Genomic DNA, 19,539 nt, shown 5'->3' with positions numbered 1-19,539 from the left:
AACGTGGACGGAACTAGAGGGTATTATGCTGAGTGAAGTAAGTCAATCGGAGAAGGACAAACATTATATGGTCTCATTCATTTGGGGAATATAAATAATAGTGAAAGGGAATAGAGGGGAAGGGAGAAGAAATGGGTAGGAAATATCAGAAAGGGAGACAGAACATGAAGACTCCTAACTCTGGGAAACGAACTAGGGGTGGTGGAAGGGGAGGAGGGCGAGGGGTTGGGTGACTGGGTGGCGGGCATTGAGGGAGGCACTTGATGGGATGAGCACTGGGTGTATGTTGGCAAATTGAACACCAATAAAAAATAAATTTATTATTAAAAAAAAGAACTCAGAGCCTGTCACAAATGAAAAACACTGAAGAGCATTTATAGAACAAATACAAATAAACATATATTAATATTCTGCAAACAGAGGAAGTGTGGCTGGCAGACAAAATAGAGGTAGAGAAAAGTTGAATTCGTGAAGGAGAAAGGAGCATTAAAGACTTCAGGCTGGGAAGAAGTTCGCATTTACATCCAAACGGTTGGCCCATATGCTTCTTTCAACTAATATGGAACTATTCTCTGGAGAGAAGTACCGAGGCTGAGGTGCAGCTGTGAGACTATAATGGGAATGATTTGCATGTCACCCTGTTAAGTGGCAAAAAACAATTCACTGTATATACTAGTAATAAGCTGGGAATGCCTGAAGTGGAGGAGGTAAAGATCGTGACCTGGAAGGCAGACAGGCCAAAGGTGGAGCTAAGAAAGTAAGACTTCTCTGTTGTTGTACCTGCTGCAGTTAGAAGCTGTGTTCCTTTGGCTATGGTGCATTGTGTTTCCTTACACTCACTGACCCAAGACACATCCAGCAGCCATTAGCAGCCCACACCTCTCCCCTATTCCAAGAGGAAGGGATTTTCCCTAGGCTATAATGGAGAACCTCTGTATTTACAGTGGAGAAAGGGTCTGTGATTATAAGGACTAGGGGCTTCCTCTCCAAGGAACCCCACCAATGGCCCACCTCTGCCCGGGAAGACCTCTCTACTTTACTCACAGACTCCCACCCTGTGGGTGAGATGGGTTTCCTGCAACCCAGGATTTCCCAGACTTGCCTGCTTAGCAGAATCATCTTGGATGCTTGTTAAAAATCTAGATTTCTGGGGCCCAAACTACAACTATTGAATCAGAATCTCCAGAAGAGAGGCTTTTTAAAAAAACCAATTCTTTGGACAGCAGGGTAAATCTGGGAAAACTCACTAAGGCTTGTACCTTCTCTTACCCATGGGTGACCAGTTGCTGCCTGGGCTGAGAGCAGCATTCTTGGGAAAAATATAATTTTAATGTGTTTTTCTGTCTAAAGACCAATAGCAATAACAGTAATTACTAACCTTTATCAACTGTGTGCCAGGCACTATAGTAGGGTGTTTTTTTTTAAGAGTAGGAATTATATTTTTTCAGTTTTATTGAGAAATAATTGGCACACATCACTGTATGAACCTAAAGCATACAGCAGGTTTGATTTACATATATTATGAAAAGATTGCCACAATAGGTTTAGTTAACATCCATTGTCTTATATAAATATAATAAAAAGAAAAGGAGAAAATCCTTCTTCTTGATGGAAACTCTTAGGATCTGCTGTTAATATAATGGAGCTGTGATAACTATAGCCATCATACTGTAATTACATCACCATGACCCATTTATCTTCTAACTGGAATTTTGTACCTTTTGACACTCTCATCCAATTCTCCCTCCTCCCACCCCCTGATAACCATGAATCTGATCTCTCCATGAGGTAGGTGGTTTTTTGGTTTTTGGGGGTTTTGCTTTTAGATTCCACATGTAGGGAAATCATGCAGTATTTGTCTTTCTCTGACTTATTTCACTTAGCATAATGTCCTCAAGGTCCATCCATGTTTTCATAAATGGTAGGATTTCCTCATTTTTCATGGATGAATAACATTCCTCTGTGTGTGTGTGTGTGTGTGTGTGTTATATACCACAAGTTCTTTGTCCACTCACCCCTTGATAGACACTTGGGTTGGCTATTGTAAATAATACTGCAAAGAACATGGGGAGTGCAGATATCTTTTGGAGTTAGTGTTTTCATTTCCTTTGGGTATATTCCCAGAATTGGGATCACTGGATCATATGGTAGTTAATTTGTAACTCTTTGAGGAACCTCCACAGAGTCTGCACCAATTTTCACTCCCACCAACAGTGCACCAGGGTTCCCCTTTCTCCACATCCTTGCCAACACTTGTTATCTCTTGTCTTTTTGATGATATCCATTCTGATAGGTGTGAGGTGATCATTTTGATTTGCATTTCCCTAATGACTAATGATGTTGAGCACCTTTTCCTGTATTTGATGACCTTTCATATATCTTCTTTAGGAAAGTGTCTATTCAAGTCCTGTGCTTAATTTCTTTTTAAACACCATTCTTTTGTTTAAGATTTTATTTATTTACTTATTTGAGAAAGAGAGAGAGCATGCACATGTGCAATCGTGGGGAGGGAGAGGGACAAGCAGACTCTAGGCTGAGCATGGAGCCTGACACAGGACTCAATATCAGAACCCGGAGATCATGATCTGAGTCGAAATCAAGAATTAGATGCCCAACTGACTAAGCCACCCAGGTGTCCCCTGTGCCAAATTTTGACTTGGATTAATTGGGGTTTTGTTTTTTGATTGTTGTTGTTTTGTTTTGTTTTTGCTGTTGAGTTGTCTGAGTTCTTTCTGTATTTGAATATTAACCCCTTATCGGCTATATGTTTGCAAATATTTTTTCCTGTTCCATAGGTTGTCTTTTCACTTTGTTGATTGTTTCTTTTGCTGACCAGAAGCTTTATAGTTTGATGTAATCCAACTTGTTTATTCTTTATTTTGTTGCTAGGTGGGCTGGGTTTTTGTTTGTTTGTTTGTTTGTTTTTGTTTTTTTGTCTCATGTAATCTTCCCAATAACCTAATTAAGTATGTGCTACTGTTATCACTATTTTCTCAGATGGAGAGGCAAATAGAAAGGAAGTTAAGTGACTTCCCAACTGCAACTAGCAGTTGGCAACTGGCAGAGCTAGGCTGAAACTCAGGCTTCGGACTTCTGAGCTCCGTCTATTCGCCATTACACATTACTATCCTGGGACCTTGAATTAACTAGCTCCACACTCTAATCATGAGCTTACCAGCCCAATCCACACCACTACTACTACTCCACTGAAAGGGGAAAAGAAGGAGTTGTAATTTATCTTAAAATTTCTATTGAATGTGTGAATGAAGAGTGATGTTAAGAAAAGCGTAGAGAAAGGACACTAATCTCCCTCATGTTGGTCCCCAGATACTGGAACTCCTTAAGCAACCTGGTGGCATCCTTGCTGAATTCTGTGCGTTCCATCGCCTCCCTGCTGCTACTCCTCTTTCTCTTCATCATCATCTTCTCCCTCCTGGGGATGCAGCTCTTTGGAGGAAAGTTCAACTTTGATGAAATGCAGACTCGGAGGAGCACATTTGATAACTTTCCGCAGTCCCTCCTCACCGTGTTTCAGGTATGGACTCTTCTCTGCTGGGATGTGAGTGGGAGGGTGATTGAGTGGTGGGGTTGGGGCTGGGAGGAGAAAGAGCCTTGAAAGGGTGGTGGGAAGCTTCACCCTTGCACTGGGCAACCAAAGCCAGCCTAGATTAGCCATGGAGGGACCATGCCCAGAAGAGTCTCGAGTTCTTTCCGTAGTTCCTTCTATCCTCAGTCCCCCATGGAATTCCACTGTTAGATGGACCACTGGGGGGAAAAATGTAATTAAATATAGTTTAAAAATTCTTGCTTAACCATAGAACCCTTTATTCAAATAAATTCTATATGAACGCCCGAAGTATAAACAAAGGAAAGCAGACTGCCCTCGTTGGGGGAGGGGAGGGTGATGAAGCTCTCCGTCTTTACTACCCACCATGCTTGCCCCTGGAAAAAATATAACTAGCCCATCAAATTTGCCATTTCATAGATACTTTGATGTAGGGAAAAGCTAAAGTAGCACTTGTTGAAGTTTCAAAGTAGATTGATTTACAAGAAAAATAATATATGGACGTGGCCAAAATCTTAAAGATAGTGCCCAAATGACTAATCTTGGGGAAAGCTGGAACAGCATAGTACTCTCTCAATGACCACATTTGTAAAAGCCATGAGGAAGGCTGATGGCCGCCATCTTGTGCAGTGTATGTGAGTAGAAGCAGATACTTTGACCAGGAAGCCCTTCCAGTAACTTCTCAAATAATATCATGCCAGGGCCCATGCACTTTGTGGAAGGATGGGGTCAAACTTGCCCAGGTGATTAGCTCAGAGCCCCTGGGAGGAGAACTGGGGGCTGAGAGGAGGGAAAGAGATGAAAAAGAGATTTTAGATTTTTGTTAAGACAGTGGGGCAGGGCAGGGGAGTTTTGGGGTTTGCTGTTGGTCTAACGCTGTGTCCCTTATTGGTGGGAATGTGTCATTCAGATCCTGACCGGGGAGGACTGGAATTCGGTGATGTATGATGGGATCATGGCTTATGGCGGCCCCTCTTTTCCAGGGATGTTAGTCTGTATTTACTTCATCATCCTCTTCATCTGTGGAAACTGTATCCTTTGCTCCTGCCTCCCCGTCCCTGCTGCCCCACCCTCCCTCAGCCTACAGCCAAATACGTGTGCCCAGCAGGTCCTGACTCAGGGCTGAAAAGTGTGGCTGCCTGCCCACAGGGCCCCCAGGCAAGCAGGGGAAAGGTGTGCTCTGGGGAGAAAATGTGTCCTGTCCCAGAACCACCTTAGCCATGGAGGTGGGTCTTGGTGGAAGCCTGGAGCTTTGGCATAGGTCGGGATAGAAGTTCATCTTCCTGAACCAGTTTGGGATGCAGTGTCGCCCAACTCCAAGAGGTGTGTTCTCGGTTATAGTCTAGGTGAACAACGCCCTCTGGTGTCGTGCATATACAGCTACTCACATAGATTCCAGTGTGAACGCACTTGGAGTTGGGTGCCCTGGCTGCCCTAGGCTGGTGCCACTGGAGGTAAGAAGTACAGTCCAGGGGATCTGAGCCATCATCCTTGAAATGACCTTCATCTCTCCTCCCTATTTTCTGCTCAGTGTCCCTCCCTCCGAAGCTGCTCTCCAGAACTTTAGTCCCAGGCAGAGTTGGACAGGCTTCACCAAGCAGACCTGACAGGTCCTCGCTGATCCAGGCCATGGGCAGGTTTCCACGGTCTCAAGCGCAGGCAGTCTTCTCTCCTCCTGGTCATAACCGTGTGAGGGTCGTGTTCAGAGACAGATGGTAAAGTAGAAGCAGATCTGGCCCAAGATTTGCATTTAAATCATAGCTTAATGTAGTGCTGAGAGCAGGGGCATTGATGTCAGCAGACAGGTTTCACCTTTAACCAGCTGGTGACCTCAGCAGACTAAAAGCTCTTTACCTCAGTGTCTATAAAACAGGGTGATGAACCGTTAGTGACTCCTACTTAATGGGTCATGGTGAGGTTTAATGGGATAATGTATGCAAAGCCCCTGCCACAATGCCAGGGGACCAGGAACAGGTACATACTAGTGTCCTTGGACAAGCCCATCACCTCTGTGGGTTGTGGCTTCCTGATATGTGAAGTGGGGTGACTGTCTGGGGGGCCTAGGGGTGGAAGTTAGACTTAACAAATGTTGAGGCTCCATGCAGCTACACTCCCTTTGCTTCTGCAGTTCTCTGACCTGCAGCGTTTCTATTCAAGGTCGGGGCGGGGGGTGGGGGGGAATAGAAAGAGGCAAATGGTCGCTTCACTTCAAAGTTCCCAAGATTCAGCCAGCTCCAGCTCAATACTCCAAGGGTCTTTGTATGCACTGGCTCACATGAAGAGTTGGCAGAGATTGGGTCACCTCCTCGGTGCCCGGTTTTAAAGAACCGCTCTTAAGAGCATTCTGCATTCTGCTAGGGACGGTGCTGTTTATAATGGCAATTACAACCAGTCATCTCAGTGGAGAAACCAATAACGAAACCTAGCAATTAAAGAGCAAGGCAGGCTCACGGCCTCACTCACTGCCCACTCAAGCCTGCATACTAGCCTGCTCTCAACCCCTTAGAAGACTCCCAGTAGCCAAGAGGGTAATGGGGAGGAGGGACACCCTGGACTGGGAACTCTCACAGTGAGTCACCGTGGAGCTCATTCTGTGGGGAACTCTATCACTGCATGTCCTGCACCTTCCCTGCTCCCTGTGCCCACCAAAAATCCCAAGGCCAAGGGTCATTTTCTTTAAGAATGGACACAAACAGATATCCTACTGAATGTGTTCTTGGCCATTGCTGTGGACAACCTGGCTGATGCTGAGAGCCTCACATCTGCCCAAAAGGAGGAGGAAGAAGAGAAAGAGAGAAAGAAGCTGGCCAGGTAACCCTCTAAGCTTACCCAGGCCCAGGGCCCCAGAGTTCCCAGTTCTGGAATGCCATCCCCTTTAGTGATAAAGAGAAGCTTGGGCGCTAGCCTCTGTCAGCCATCTCAGCTAGAGGGCACTGGGTTTGGGGCTTCCTACAGAAAGTTAGGCCTCTCTCCTAATTCCTTGCCATGGCTCTAATGTATGGTCCATCGTGAGTTACAGTCTCTGTGAAGGTGCTGGATTTCCCCACCCACTTGAAGAAGTTGGGGGATTCTTTTTTGAGAAGGGAAATCATGATAGGTGGGGGGAGTGAGGGATAGGGAGAGGAGGAAGGCAGCCACTCAGAGGGGAAATGAAGTTCCAGCTAACTAAGTCCCTTTTGCTGCTTGATAATTTACCTCCAGTGTTCAGAAAGCAAGATAAAGCCCTGCATTGTCTTCTCTTATCTAAATGGGATTATCATAGGTCTCACGTTTCCTGGATATTGGACTGAGTCTCCCAGGAACCAATCCTGAATCAGATCGAGAACCTTTCTCTGATTCAGACAGGGAATGGAGCAGCTAAGAAACAGAAAGAGGTCAGCTGAGTACCAGATAGAGCAAGGTGTGGCCAGGTGGGTCCAACCCAGTGACATCTGTGATTGAGGGCACATGGACATAGGCCCAGGGAATCTGCTCCTACTAGTCCCCAGGAGACCACAGAGTGGTTCATTTCTTCATGTTTCCTATCATTCAGTAAACATCCCTTTAATTTTTCCTCCTGCTGACCGGCCAGGACTGCCAGCCCAGAGAAGAAACAAGAGATAGTGGAGAAGCCAGCAGTGGAGGAAACCAAGGAGGAAAAAATTGAACTGAAATCCATTACAGCTGATGGAGAGTCCCCACCCACCACTAAGGTAAGAAGCCATCTCCTTCCAGGAGCTGGCAGGGCCATTGTTGGGAGAAGGAGGACACAGTCTTCCCAGGTCAGACACCCATGGAAAGGAGGGAAGAAGGAAAGAAAGAGACTTAGTGGAAGAAAGCCTATGAGGAGCACTAGCAATTTGAAGAGAAGGCAGACTGGTTGAGTCTCAATCGTCTATTGATGTCTTAAAGGGTATATGCAAGATAACAAGGATATATTTTTGAGTCAACAGCTCAGCCACTGATTATGATGCAATTCCGAGTCTACTCCAAGCCTCACTAACTAGGGAATGTATCTAACTGGCTTCTTCCTCCTTCTCTCCTTTGGCTGCCTAGATCAACATGGATGACCTCCAGCCCAATGAAAATGAGGATAAGAGTCCCTACCCCAACCCAGAAAATACAGGTACCAATCCCACTGCCTAACCCTGAGGTTAGGAGGTTGGTGGTAGGGATCTAGATTCTAAAGCCACGTGGAAGTAGCTATGTATTAGGGATCAGTGGTTCCAGTTTCCCTCTACAAGCACCTTGCACTGCTAAATGTCTTCTGTATCTGTAGTTAAGCATTACCAATTATCATCTACAGGTTTCCTCATAAAAACAACATAACAGTTAATAAATTGTGTTTAAGCAGTGCCTTTATGCCCTTTGGAAGGTGGGTTCTATAAGCATTTAAGGTTTTATTATATCTTATGCCATAAAATCATTATCTTATATGATTTATTAATATAACATGTTGCAGCATGACACTCACTTAATAATAATAGTAAATCCCGACTCTGTCTTGCCTTTACTCGGATGGCAATACTGAACACAAGGACAGCTGCTACCACAGATGTCCCACTTGTTGCTTTGTGAAATGCTTTCATTTATTATAAAAAGAACTCTTAGCAACTCAGCCTTCTCATCTTCTAATACATAAGTTGGCAGACAGTCTCCTTTGAGAGGGCTTACTGTCAGAGGTCCTCAAGCCTCCCTCCAGAATTCACTTCTCTGCTTCATGAAGCTCCACATCCCATATAAGCCAGAGGTTGCCTTCCTTTCCCTACAACTGCAGCTGTTACTACCAACTTCAAGCCTGCAGTCAACTGCACACAAGCAAGGGACTGTTGTTTTACTGGCATTTTCTTCTCTATGGAGGTGAAGCTATATTTAGGTTGGTAAACACATTAAGTGGCTAAAAACCCTCTACCGGTATTAACAAAGCTAGATTTTCCTTTTGGCCTTCCCTCCACTGGTCCTTTTGGCCTTCCCTTGCCCCGATCTGGAAGGGCACTGGCAGCCATCTTTTCTTTCCCCTGGGAAGCAGGCTCGCTGCAATCATTCCATCCTCACTTACCTCCCACCTCAAGAGAAAGACAATGTGGCTTGCTGGGGATTGGATCAAAGGAAGAGCAGGAAGTGTGTCTGAAGTCTGAAACCTCTTCTGGGTGGAAATTCTTGCGGGATTTCAAAGAAAGAGCTAGACATGCTGACCAAAGTCAATGGGGAATTCTGTCTTGGTCCTGAATCAACAAATTAACTAAAATGACATTTTGGAGATAATTAAGGGAATATTGAATATAGACTGGAAACTAATGGTTTTAAGTAGTTTTTGTTTATTTTGTTACTGCAGTAGTGTGTATGTGTGTGTGCTTTTTAAAGATTTTATTTATTTATTCATGAGAGACACACAGAGAGAGGCAGAGAGATATAGGCAGAGGGATAAGCAGGCTCCCTGCAAGGAGCCTGATGTGGGACTCGATCCCAGGACCTTGGGATCACAACCTGAGCCAAAGGCAGACACTCAACTGCTGAGCCACCCAGGCGCTCCTGCAGTAGTGTTTCTGTAGTTCAATCTTATAAATGTAGCCATGTGTATAGCTAGGGTCTAACATATGTAGAAATTGTTTTAAAATATACTCCAGCAACTCCTGTTGAAGCTGGCTATGGAGATTCACTACACAAGTCTCTGTACTTGTGTGTGTATTTTCAAGGTTTAAAAAGGAAGACAATCAAAACTTTGGGATTGTCCCCTGCATATTTTCAGAACACATGCTTTGAAACTAGAACTCAATCACAAGAAGGAATTTGGAAGAAACTCAAACACATGGAGGTTAAGAACATCCTACTAAAAGATGAATGAGTCAACCATGAAATTAGAGAATAATTAAAAAGATTAATGGAAACTAATGAAAATGAAGATACAACCGTTCAAAATCTTTGGGATACAACAACAGCAGTCCTCAGAGGGAAATACATCACGATATAAGCCTCCCTCAAAAAATTGGAAAAAACTCAAATACACAAGCTAATCTCACACCTAAAGGAATTGGAGAACAGCAAGTAAAGCTTACACCAAACAGAAGAAGAGAGATAATAAAGATTCGAGCAGAGCTCAATGAAATAGAGACCAGAAGAACTGTAAAACAGATCAACAAAATCAGGAGTTGGTTCCTTGAAAGAATTAACAAGACAGATAAACCATTGGCCAGCCTTATTAAAAACAAAAGAGAAAAGACTCTAATTAATAAAATCACGAATGAAAAAGGAGAGATCACAACCAATACCAAAGAAATACAAAAGATTTTAAAAATGTATTATGAACAGCTATACGCCAATAAATTAGGCAATCTAGAAGAAATGGATGCATATCTGTAAAACCATAAATTACCAAAACTGGAACAGAAAGAAATAGAAAACCTGAATGGGCCAATAACCAGGGAGGAAATTGAAGTAGTCATCAAAAACCTCCCAAGACACAAAAGTCCAGGGCCAGATGGCTTCCCAGGGGAATTCTATCAAACGTTTAAAGAAGAAACAATACCTATTCTACTAAAGCTGTTCTGAAGGATATAAAGGGACGGAATGCTTCCAAACTCATTTTATTAGGCCAGCATTACCTTGATCCCAAAACCACACAAAGACGCCACCAAAAAGAACAGCAGACCAATATCCCTGATGAACACAAATGCAAAAATTCTCAACAAGAAACTAGCCAATAGGATCCAACAGTGCATTAAGAAAATTATTCACCACAACCAAGTGGGATTTATCCCCAGGATACAAAGGTGGTTCAACACTCGTAAAACAATCAATGTGATAGATCACATCAATAAGAGAAAAAACAAAACCACATAATCCTCTCAATAGATGCAGAGAAAGCACTTGACAAAATACAGCATCCATTCCTGATCAAAACTCTTCAGAGTGTAGGGATAGAGGGAAAGAGGACAGTCTCTTCAATAAATGATGCTAGGAAAATTGGACAGCCACATGCAGAAAAATGAAATTAGACCATTCATTCTCTTACACCAGACACAAAGATAAACTCAAATGGATGAAAGATCTAAATGTGAGACAAGAATTCATCAAAATCCTAGAGGAGAACACAGGCTTGTGTTTGTTTTGTTTTGTTTTGCTTTACTCAAACACCTTTAATTTTTAAAAACGCCCAACATCAAATAGCAACTGGCTCCCTGCTGCGGGGGGTGTGCTCACAGACAGAGGCCTCAGGGCCACCCGTGAGGCACGGTGACAGCACGGTGCCGGGCAACCAGAGACCTGACCCAGGACCACTGTCACCGGCCGCCTGCGGGCCTCCCTGTGGCCTCCCGTCCCCTCCCCGGAGGCAGCTCGTGCTGGGTCCAAGGCGGGCTCAGCACCCAGAAGCAGGAGTGAGGTTCCTGAGGGCCGTGGCTCCCACAAGGCAGTCCAGCCACCTGGCGTGCAGCGTGGGGACGGTGGCCACAGCCCCCATCCGTCTCTGGGCTGCTGGGCGGGAGGGAGTGGCACAACCAAGCGTTTTGAACTTAGCCACAGCAACTTCTTGCAAGAGACATCTATGAAGGCAGGGGAAACAAAAGCAAAACTGAACTATTGGGACTTAATCAAGATAAAAAGCTTCTGCACAGCAAAAGAAACAGTCAACAAAACAAAACTAAAAGACAACCTACAGAATGGGAGAAGATATCGCAAATGACATATCAGATAGTATCTAAAAATCTATAAAGAATTTATCAAACTATAACCAAGAAACAATCTAATCATGAAATGGGCAAAAGACATGAACAGAAATTTCACAGAGGAAGACATAGACATGGCCAACAAGCACATGAGAAAATGCTCCGCATCACTTGCTATCAGGGAAACACACATCAAAACCACAATGAGATACCACCTCACACCAGTGAGAATGGGGAACATTAACAAGGCAGGAAACAACAAATGATGGAGAGGATGTGGAGACAGGGGAACCCTCTTTTACTGTTGGGGGAGGATGTGAACTGGTGCAGCCACTCTGGAAAACTGTGTGGAGGTTCCTCAAAGAGTTAAAACAGAGCTACCCTATGACCCAGCAATTGCACTACTGGGGATTTACCCCAAAGATACAGATGCAATGAAACGCCGGGACACCTGCACCCCAATGTTCATAGCAGCAATGTCCACAATAGCCAAACTGTGGAAGGAGCTTCGGTGTCCATCGAAAGATGAATGGATAAAGAAGCTGTGGTCTATGTATACAATGGGATATTACTCAGCCATTAGAAATGACAAATACCCACCATTTGCTTCGACGTGGCTGGAACTGGAGGGTATTATGCTGAATAAAATAAGTCAATCGGAGAAGGACAATCATCATATGGTTTCACTCATATGGGGAATATAAGAAATAGTGAAAGGGATTATAGGGGAAAGGAGGGGAACTGAGTGGGAAAAATTAGAGGGAGACAAACCGTGAGAGACTCCTAATGCTGGGAAAGAAACAACACATTGTGGAAGGGGAGATGGGCAGGGGGATGGGGTGACTGGGTGATTGATGGGCTCTAAGGAGGGAACTTGATGGGATGAGCACTGGGTGTTATATGTTGGTAAATTGAACTTCAATAAAAACAAGAAAGGAAAGAAAGAAAAGAAAAAGAGAAGAAAGAAAGAAAGAAAGAAAGAAAGAAAGAAAGAAAGAAAGAAAGAAAGAAAAAGAAAGAAAAGGAATCCCTCTGGGCCCCAAGCAGAGCCAGCCTGCACACAGCACAGGGGGCAGAGGGAGGATTTGAGGGTCCTTTCACATAGGCACCCAGTTGTAGGTAGCCCAGGCCTGCTGCTTGTACCAGGCAGTGGGGCAGCCACACCCATGACAAGAATCTCTGGTTTCATCATTCTAAATATAGTCATGCCTTTTCTCTCCTTTGTTGCCCTTTGAAATCAAAGAGAAGCAGGTCAGGGGAAAAAATAATAACGAGGACATTGTCACCATATTAGCCACAATAGAAAAGTCTCTCTGTTGACTCAGCTTTGAGGATTCTTAGGATGGTTTTGCTTTTAAATTGAAAAGCTATTCTCACAGTCTGCTGATTTCTCAGGATTCTTCGGGTTTTTGTGGTTTCCCTTCCCTGGTCGTGTGGCCACCCTTCTCTAGCCTCTGCAGACCCAGACCCACGTGGTTTCTCTTGGTTCCAGGCATCTAGCACACCAATGTTGGGACCTGTGGTCCGTAGATAATGAAGCTGTCCTGCTCAGCCCACCGCCACACTCGGGCCTTGAGAACCAGCACCAACAGCCCCCCATTTGTTCACTGTCCCTGCTTTCCATTTTCTCACCCAGTGGTGGTATGCCCTTAAAGCTCGTGGTTTCATATGCCCCCCTTCCTCCACGGGACCAGCCTCTGCTTCCCAGCTCCTCCTTCCCCTGTCTCTGCAGGTCACCCCCCTGAACCTTAACACCAGGTGCAGCAGAAGTCCCCAAAGAACTCCTCCCAGGATCACTTGGCCTGCTGTCTCTGTTCTTGTCAACTTCTCATTCCCACTTGCTCTTCTTTCTTCTGAACCATAGAAGGCAGAGAACCTGATCTACCATCATCCTACCAACCCTGCCCTTTGCAGCCTCTGGGCATCTGGCCTCTGCTGTGCCCACCTCACATAGATGCCCCTTGGGAGGCAGCGCTGGCAAGCAATGCACCTGCCCCACTTATGGCCAAGACTCCCAGAGAGAGAAAGGGCAGGCTGGAGAATCCTCTCATATCTCTTCCTGCCCCTACTTCCCCCTCAGGCTTCCTACTCTACCCCTATATCACCCACCCACCCCCTGACGTCATCCCCCTGCCCAGGCTGCTGTGCTTGCTTGTCCAGGTTGCACCCAAAGGTATTGTGCCGAAGTGTCTGAGTGGGGCTCAGCTCCAGCCTGTACTCCCCGAGCCAGGGCCTCTGCCCTCCCATGAACACCCAGCGGAGGGGCCTGTTTCTGATTTGCACAAAGTACCAACCAGCCAGCAGTGGCACATCAGTCCTTCCCTCCCTGTTTAATCCCCAAAGTTCAGCAGTTGTTTGAGCATGCCCCCACCCCCCAGCTTGGTATACACTAAATTTTAGAAATATCTACTCACCTAGGCAGGGTGCCAAGGTTGTGCTTTTATTTAATCGATTCATTTATTAGAGTGAACATAGAGATATTAAGAGTCATTAAGGACTTAGAATTAAGAAGGATACCTGAAAAAGAAATGCCAATGACACCAGAGAATTCACAGGACAACACCAAGTGCTGTGGGGGCAGGGTGCTTGAACTACTTGCTGGAGGTTCCAGCAAGAACAGAGCAGTGAGGTGAGAGCAGGGAGAGACATCCAGCCTTTATGAAGAAGGGTAGGCTGGGCCGGGCTTTGCATTTGGGACATTGGAGAGGACAGAAGTTATTTCAGGACTGTACTGTTGTCATAGACAGGGAGCTGGAAGAAACCGTGGAGGTATTCATTCACTTAATAACTACCTATGAGGGGGGCAGGGCAAGATGGTGGAGGAGTAGGGTCCCCAAGTCACCTGTCCCCACCAACTTACCTAGATAACTTTCAAATCATCCTGAAAACCTATGAATCCAACCTGAGATTTAAAGAGAGAAAAGCTGGAGCGCTACAGAAACAAGAGTTTGCACTTCTAACAAGTACAACTCGTTTGTATCCACTCTGCACTGAGCAAAATGACTAGAAAGAAGAACTCACCATAAAAGAAAGAATCAGGCACAGAACTCTCTGCCATAGAGCTATAGATTTTGGATTACAATTTGATGTCAGAAAGCCAATTCAGAAGCACAATTATAAAGCTACTGGTGGGGGATCCCAGGTATCCCAGTGATTCAGCGCCCACCTTCAGCTCAGGGCATGATCCTGGGGACCTGGGATCGAGCCCCACATTGGGCTTCCTGCATGGAGCCAGCTTCTCCCTCTGCCTGTGTCTCTGCCTCTCTCCGTGTCTTTCATGAATGAATGAATGAATAAAACAAAGCTACTGGTGGCTCTGGAAAAAAGCATAAAGGATTCAAGAGACTTCATGACTGCAGAATTTAGGTCTAATCAGGCAGATTTTAAAAATCAATTAAATGAGATGCAATCCAAACTGGAGGTCCTAAAGACAAGGGTTAATGAGGTAGAAGAAAGAATGAGTGACATAGAAGACAAGTTGATGGCAAGGAAGGAAGCTGAGGAAAAAAGAGAAAAACAATTAAAAGACCATGATGAAAGGTTAAGGGAAATAAATGACAGCCTCAGAAGGAAAAATCTACGTTTAATTGGGGTTCCAGAGGGCGCCGAGAGGGACAGAGGACCAGAAAGCATATTTGAACAAATCATAGCTGAGACTTCCCTAATTTGAGGAGGGCAACAGGAATTCAGATCCAGAAGATAGAGAGGTCCCCCCCTAAAATCAATAAAACCATTCAACACCTTGACATTTAATAATGAAACTTGCAAATTCCAAAGATAAAGAGAAAATCTTTAAAGCATCAAGAGACAAGAGATCCCTAACTTATATGGGGAAGAATATTAGATTAACAGCAGACCTCTCCAGAGACCTGGCAGGCCAGAAAGGGCTAGCAGGATATATTCAGGGTCCTAAATGAGAAGGACCTGCACCCAAGAATACTTTATCCAGCAAGGCTCTCATTCAGAATAGAAAGAGACATAAAGAACTTCCAAGATAGGCAGAAACTGAAAGAATATGTGACCACCAAACCAGCTCTGCAAGAGATACTAAGCGGGACTCTGTAAAAGAAAGAGGACGCCCAAAGAATTAATCCACAAAGACAGGGACTGAATAGGTATTATGATGACACTAAATTTATATCTTTCAGTAGTAACTCTGAACATGAATGGGCTAAATGATCCCATCAAAAGATGCAGGGTGTCAGACTGAATAAAAAAGCAGGACCCATCTATTTGCTGTCTACAAGAGACTCATTTTAGACCTAAGGACACCTACAGCCTGAAAATGAAAGGTTGGAGAACCATTTACCATTCCAACGGTCTTCAAAAGAAAGCAGAGGTAGCCATCCTTATATCAGATAAATTAAAGTTTAGACTTTAGAGAATGACTGTAGTAAGAGATTAAGACGGACACCATACCATACTTAAAGGATCTATCCAACAAGAGGACCTAACAATCATGAATATTCATGCCCCTAATGTGGGCGCTGCCAACTATATCAATCAATTAATAACCAAAGTAAAGACATACCTAGATAATAATACACTAATACTGGGATACTTCAACACAGCACTTTCTGTAAATGACAGATCTTCTAAGAACAACATCTCCAAAGAAACAAGAACTTTAAATGATACACTGGACCAGATGGATTTCACAGATATTTACAGAACTTTACATCGAAATGCAACTGAATACACATTCTTCTCAAGTGCACATGGAACTTTCTCCAGAATAGACCACATACTGGGTCACAAATGAGGTCTCAACCGATACCAAAATATTGGGGTTGTCCCCTGCATATTTTCAGACCATAATGCTTTGAAACTTGAACTCAATCACAAGAGGAAATTTGGTAGAAACTCAAACACGTGGAGGTTAAAGACCATCCTGCTAAAAGATGAAAGGGTCAACCAGGAAATTAGAGAAGAATTAAAAAGATTCATGGAAACTAATGAGAATGAAGATACAACTGTTCAAAATCTTTGGGATACAGCAACAGCAGTCCTCAGAGGGAAATACATTGCAATACAAGCATCCTCAAAAAAATTGGAAAAACCCAAATACACAAGCTAAGCTTGCACCTAAAGGGACTGTAGAAAGAACAGCAAATAAAACTACACCCAGCAGAAGAAGAGAGATAATAAAGATTTGAGCAGACCTCAATGAAATAGAGACAGAAGAACTGTAGAAAAGATAAACAAAACCAGGAGTTGGTTCCTTGAAAGAATTGACAAGACAGATAAACCATTGGCCAGCCTTATTAAAAACAAAAGAGAAAAGACTCTAATTAATAAAATCAAGAATGAAAAAGGAGAGATCACAACTAATACCAAGGAAACACAAAAGATCTTAAAAATGTATTATAAGCAGCTCTACGCCAATGAATTAGGCAATCTAGAAGAAATGGATGCATTTCTGTAAAACCATAAATTACCAAAACTGGAACAGAAAGAAATAGAAAACCTGAATGGGCCAATAACCAGGGAAGAAATTGAAGCAGTCATCAAAAACCTCCCAAGACACAAAAGTCCAGGGCCAGATGGCTTCCCAGGGGAATTCTATCAAACATTTAAAGAAGAAACAATACCTTCTACTAAAGCTGTTCAGAAAGGTAGAAAGGGATGCAATACTCCCAAACTCATTTTATGAAGCCAGCATCACCTTAATTCCAAAACCAGACAAAGACTCCATCAAAAAGGAGAATTACAGACCAATATCCCTGATGAACACACATGCAAAAATTCTCAACAATATACTAGCCAATAGGATCCAACAGTACATTAAGAAGATTATTCACCATGACCATGATTATTCACCATAAAGTGGGATTTATCCCCGAGATGCAAGGCTGGTTCAACACTCGTAAAACAATCACTGTGATAGATCATATCAACAAGAGAAAAAACAAGAACCATATGATCCTCTCAATAGATGCAGAGAAAGCATTTGACAAAATACAGCATCCATTCCTGATCAAAACTCTTCAGAGTGTAGGGATAGAGGGAACATTCCTCAGCATCTTAAAAGCTGTCTACGAAAAGCCCACAGCAAATATCATTCTCAAGGGGGAAACACTGAGAGCCTTTCCCCTAAGATCAGGAACACGACAGGGATGTCCACTCTCACCACTGCTATTCAACATAGTACTAGAAGTCCTAGCCTCAGCAATCAGGCAACAAAAAGAAATAAAAGACATTCAAATTGGCAAAAAGGAAGTCAAACTCTCCCTCTTTGCGGATGACATGATACTGTATATAGAAAATCCAAAACACTCCACCCCAAGATTGCTAGAACTCGTACAGCAATTTGGTAGTGTGGCAGGATACAAAATCAATGCCCAGAAATCAGTGGCATTTCTATACACTAACAATGAAACTGAAGAAAGGGAAATTAAGAATTCAATCCCAATTACAATTGCATAAGATACCTAGAAATAAACCTAACCAAAGCGGTAAAGGATCTATACCCTAAAAACTACAGAACGCTTCTGAAAGAACTTGAGATGGAAAAATATTCCATGCTCATGGACTGGAAGAATTAATATTGTGAAAATGTCAATGCTACCTAGGGCAATTTACACATTTAATGCAATCCCTATCAAAATACCATGGACTTTCTTCAGAGAGTTGGAACAAATCATCTTAAGATTTGTGTGGAATCAGAAAAGACCCCAAATAGCCAGGGGAGTATTGAAAAAGAAAACCAGAGCCGGGGGCATCACAATGCCGGATTTCAAGTTGTACTACAAAGCTGTGATCATCAAGACAGTGTGGTATTGGCACAAAAACAGACCCATAGATCAATGGAACAGAATAGAGAACCCAGAAATGGGGCATCAACTCTATGGTCAACTAATATTCCACAAAGCAGGAAAGACTATCCACTGGAAAAAGGACAGTCTCTTCAATAAATGGTGCTGGGAAAATTGGACAGCCACGTGCAGAAGAATGAAACTAGATCATTCTCTTGCACCACACACAAAGATAAACTCAAATGGATGAAAGATCTAAATGTGAGACAAGAATCCATCAAAATCCTAGAGGAGAACACAGGCAACACCCTTTTTGAACTTGGCCACGGTAACTTCTTGCAAGAGACATCTATGAAGGCAAGGGAAACAAAAGCAAAACTATTGGGACTTAATCAAGATAAAAAGCTTCTGCACAGCAAAGAAACAGTCAACAAAACTGACAAAAAAAAGACAACCTACAGAATGGGAGAAGATATCGCAAATGACATATCAGATAAAGGGCTAGTATCCAAAATCTATAAAGAATTTATTAAACTCAACACCCAAGAAACAAATAATCTAATCATAAATGGGCAAAAGACATGAACAGAAATTTCACCAAAGAAAACATAGACATGGCCAACGAGCACATGAGAAAATGCTCCGCATCATTTGCTATCAGGGAAATACACATCAAAACCACAATGAGATCCCACCTCACACCAGTGAGAATGGGGAAAATTAACAAGGCAGGAAACAACAAATGTTGGAGAGGATGTGGAGACAGGGGAACCCTCTTGCACTGTTGGTGGGAATGTGAACTGGTACAGCCCAACCTGGAAAACTGTGTGGAGGTTCCTCAAAGAGTTAAAAGTAGAACTGCCTTACAAGCTAGCAGTTGCACTGCTCCGGATTTACCCCAAAGATACAGGTGCAGTGAAACACTGGGACACCTGCACCCCAATGTTCATAGCAGCAAAATGAACTGTTGGGACTTCATCAAGATAAGAAGCTTTTGCACAGCAAAGGATACAGTCAACAAAACTAAAAGACAACCTAAAGAATGGGAGAAGATATTTGCAAATGACCTTTCAGATAAAGGGCTATTTTCCCATATCTATAAAGAACTTATTAAACTCAACACCAAAGAAACAAACAATCCAATCATGAAATGGGCAAAAGACATGAACAGAAATCTCACAGAGGAAGACATAGACATGGCCAACATGCACATGAGAAAATGCTCTGCATCACTTGCCATCAGGGAAATACAAATCAAAACCACAATGAGTTACCACCTCACACCAGTGAGAATGGGGAACATTAACAAGGCAGGAAACAACAAATGATGGAGAGGATGTGGAGACAGGGGAACCCTCTTTTACTGTTGGGGGAGGATGTGAACTGGTGCAGCCACTCTGGAAAACTGTGTGGAGGTTCCTCAAAGAGTTAAAACAGAGCTACCCTATGACCCAGCAATTGCACTACTGGGGATTTACCCCAAAGATACAGATGCAATGAAACGCCGGGACATCTGCACCCCAATGTTCATAGCAGCAATGTCCACAATAGCCAAATTGTGGAAGGAGCCTCGGTG

General features: G+C 43.5%; 1 protein-coding gene across 39 annotated transcripts in view; it reads left to right on the top strand.

The window, feature by feature from the left end:
• Positions 1–19,539, top strand: part of CACNA1C (calcium voltage-gated channel subunit alpha1 C) — a 747,770-nt gene that overhangs the window by 619,241 nt on the left and 108,990 nt on the right. For all 39 annotated transcript variants that reach the window (XM_038576272.1, XM_038576273.1, XM_038576274.1 and 36 more), the window contains 5 exons: positions 3,328–3,535; positions 4,476–4,596; positions 6,262–6,376; positions 7,137–7,257; positions 7,601–7,670. In XM_038576272.1, the coding sequence (XP_038432200.1) occupies positions 3,328–3,535; positions 4,476–4,596; positions 6,262–6,376; positions 7,137–7,257; positions 7,601–7,670 (635 nt within the window). The remainder of the gene's footprint in view (positions 1–3,327; positions 3,536–4,475; positions 4,597–6,261; positions 6,377–7,136; positions 7,258–7,600; positions 7,671–19,539) is intronic.

Source organism: Canis lupus, chromosome 27 (assembly GCF_011100685.1).
Source record: "Canis lupus familiaris isolate Mischka breed German Shepherd chromosome 27, alternate assembly UU_Cfam_GSD_1.0, whole genome shotgun sequence".
NCBI lineage: Eukaryota > Metazoa > Chordata > Mammalia > Carnivora > Canidae > Canis > Canis lupus.
This window is presented reverse-complemented; position numbering and strand designations above follow the sequence as displayed.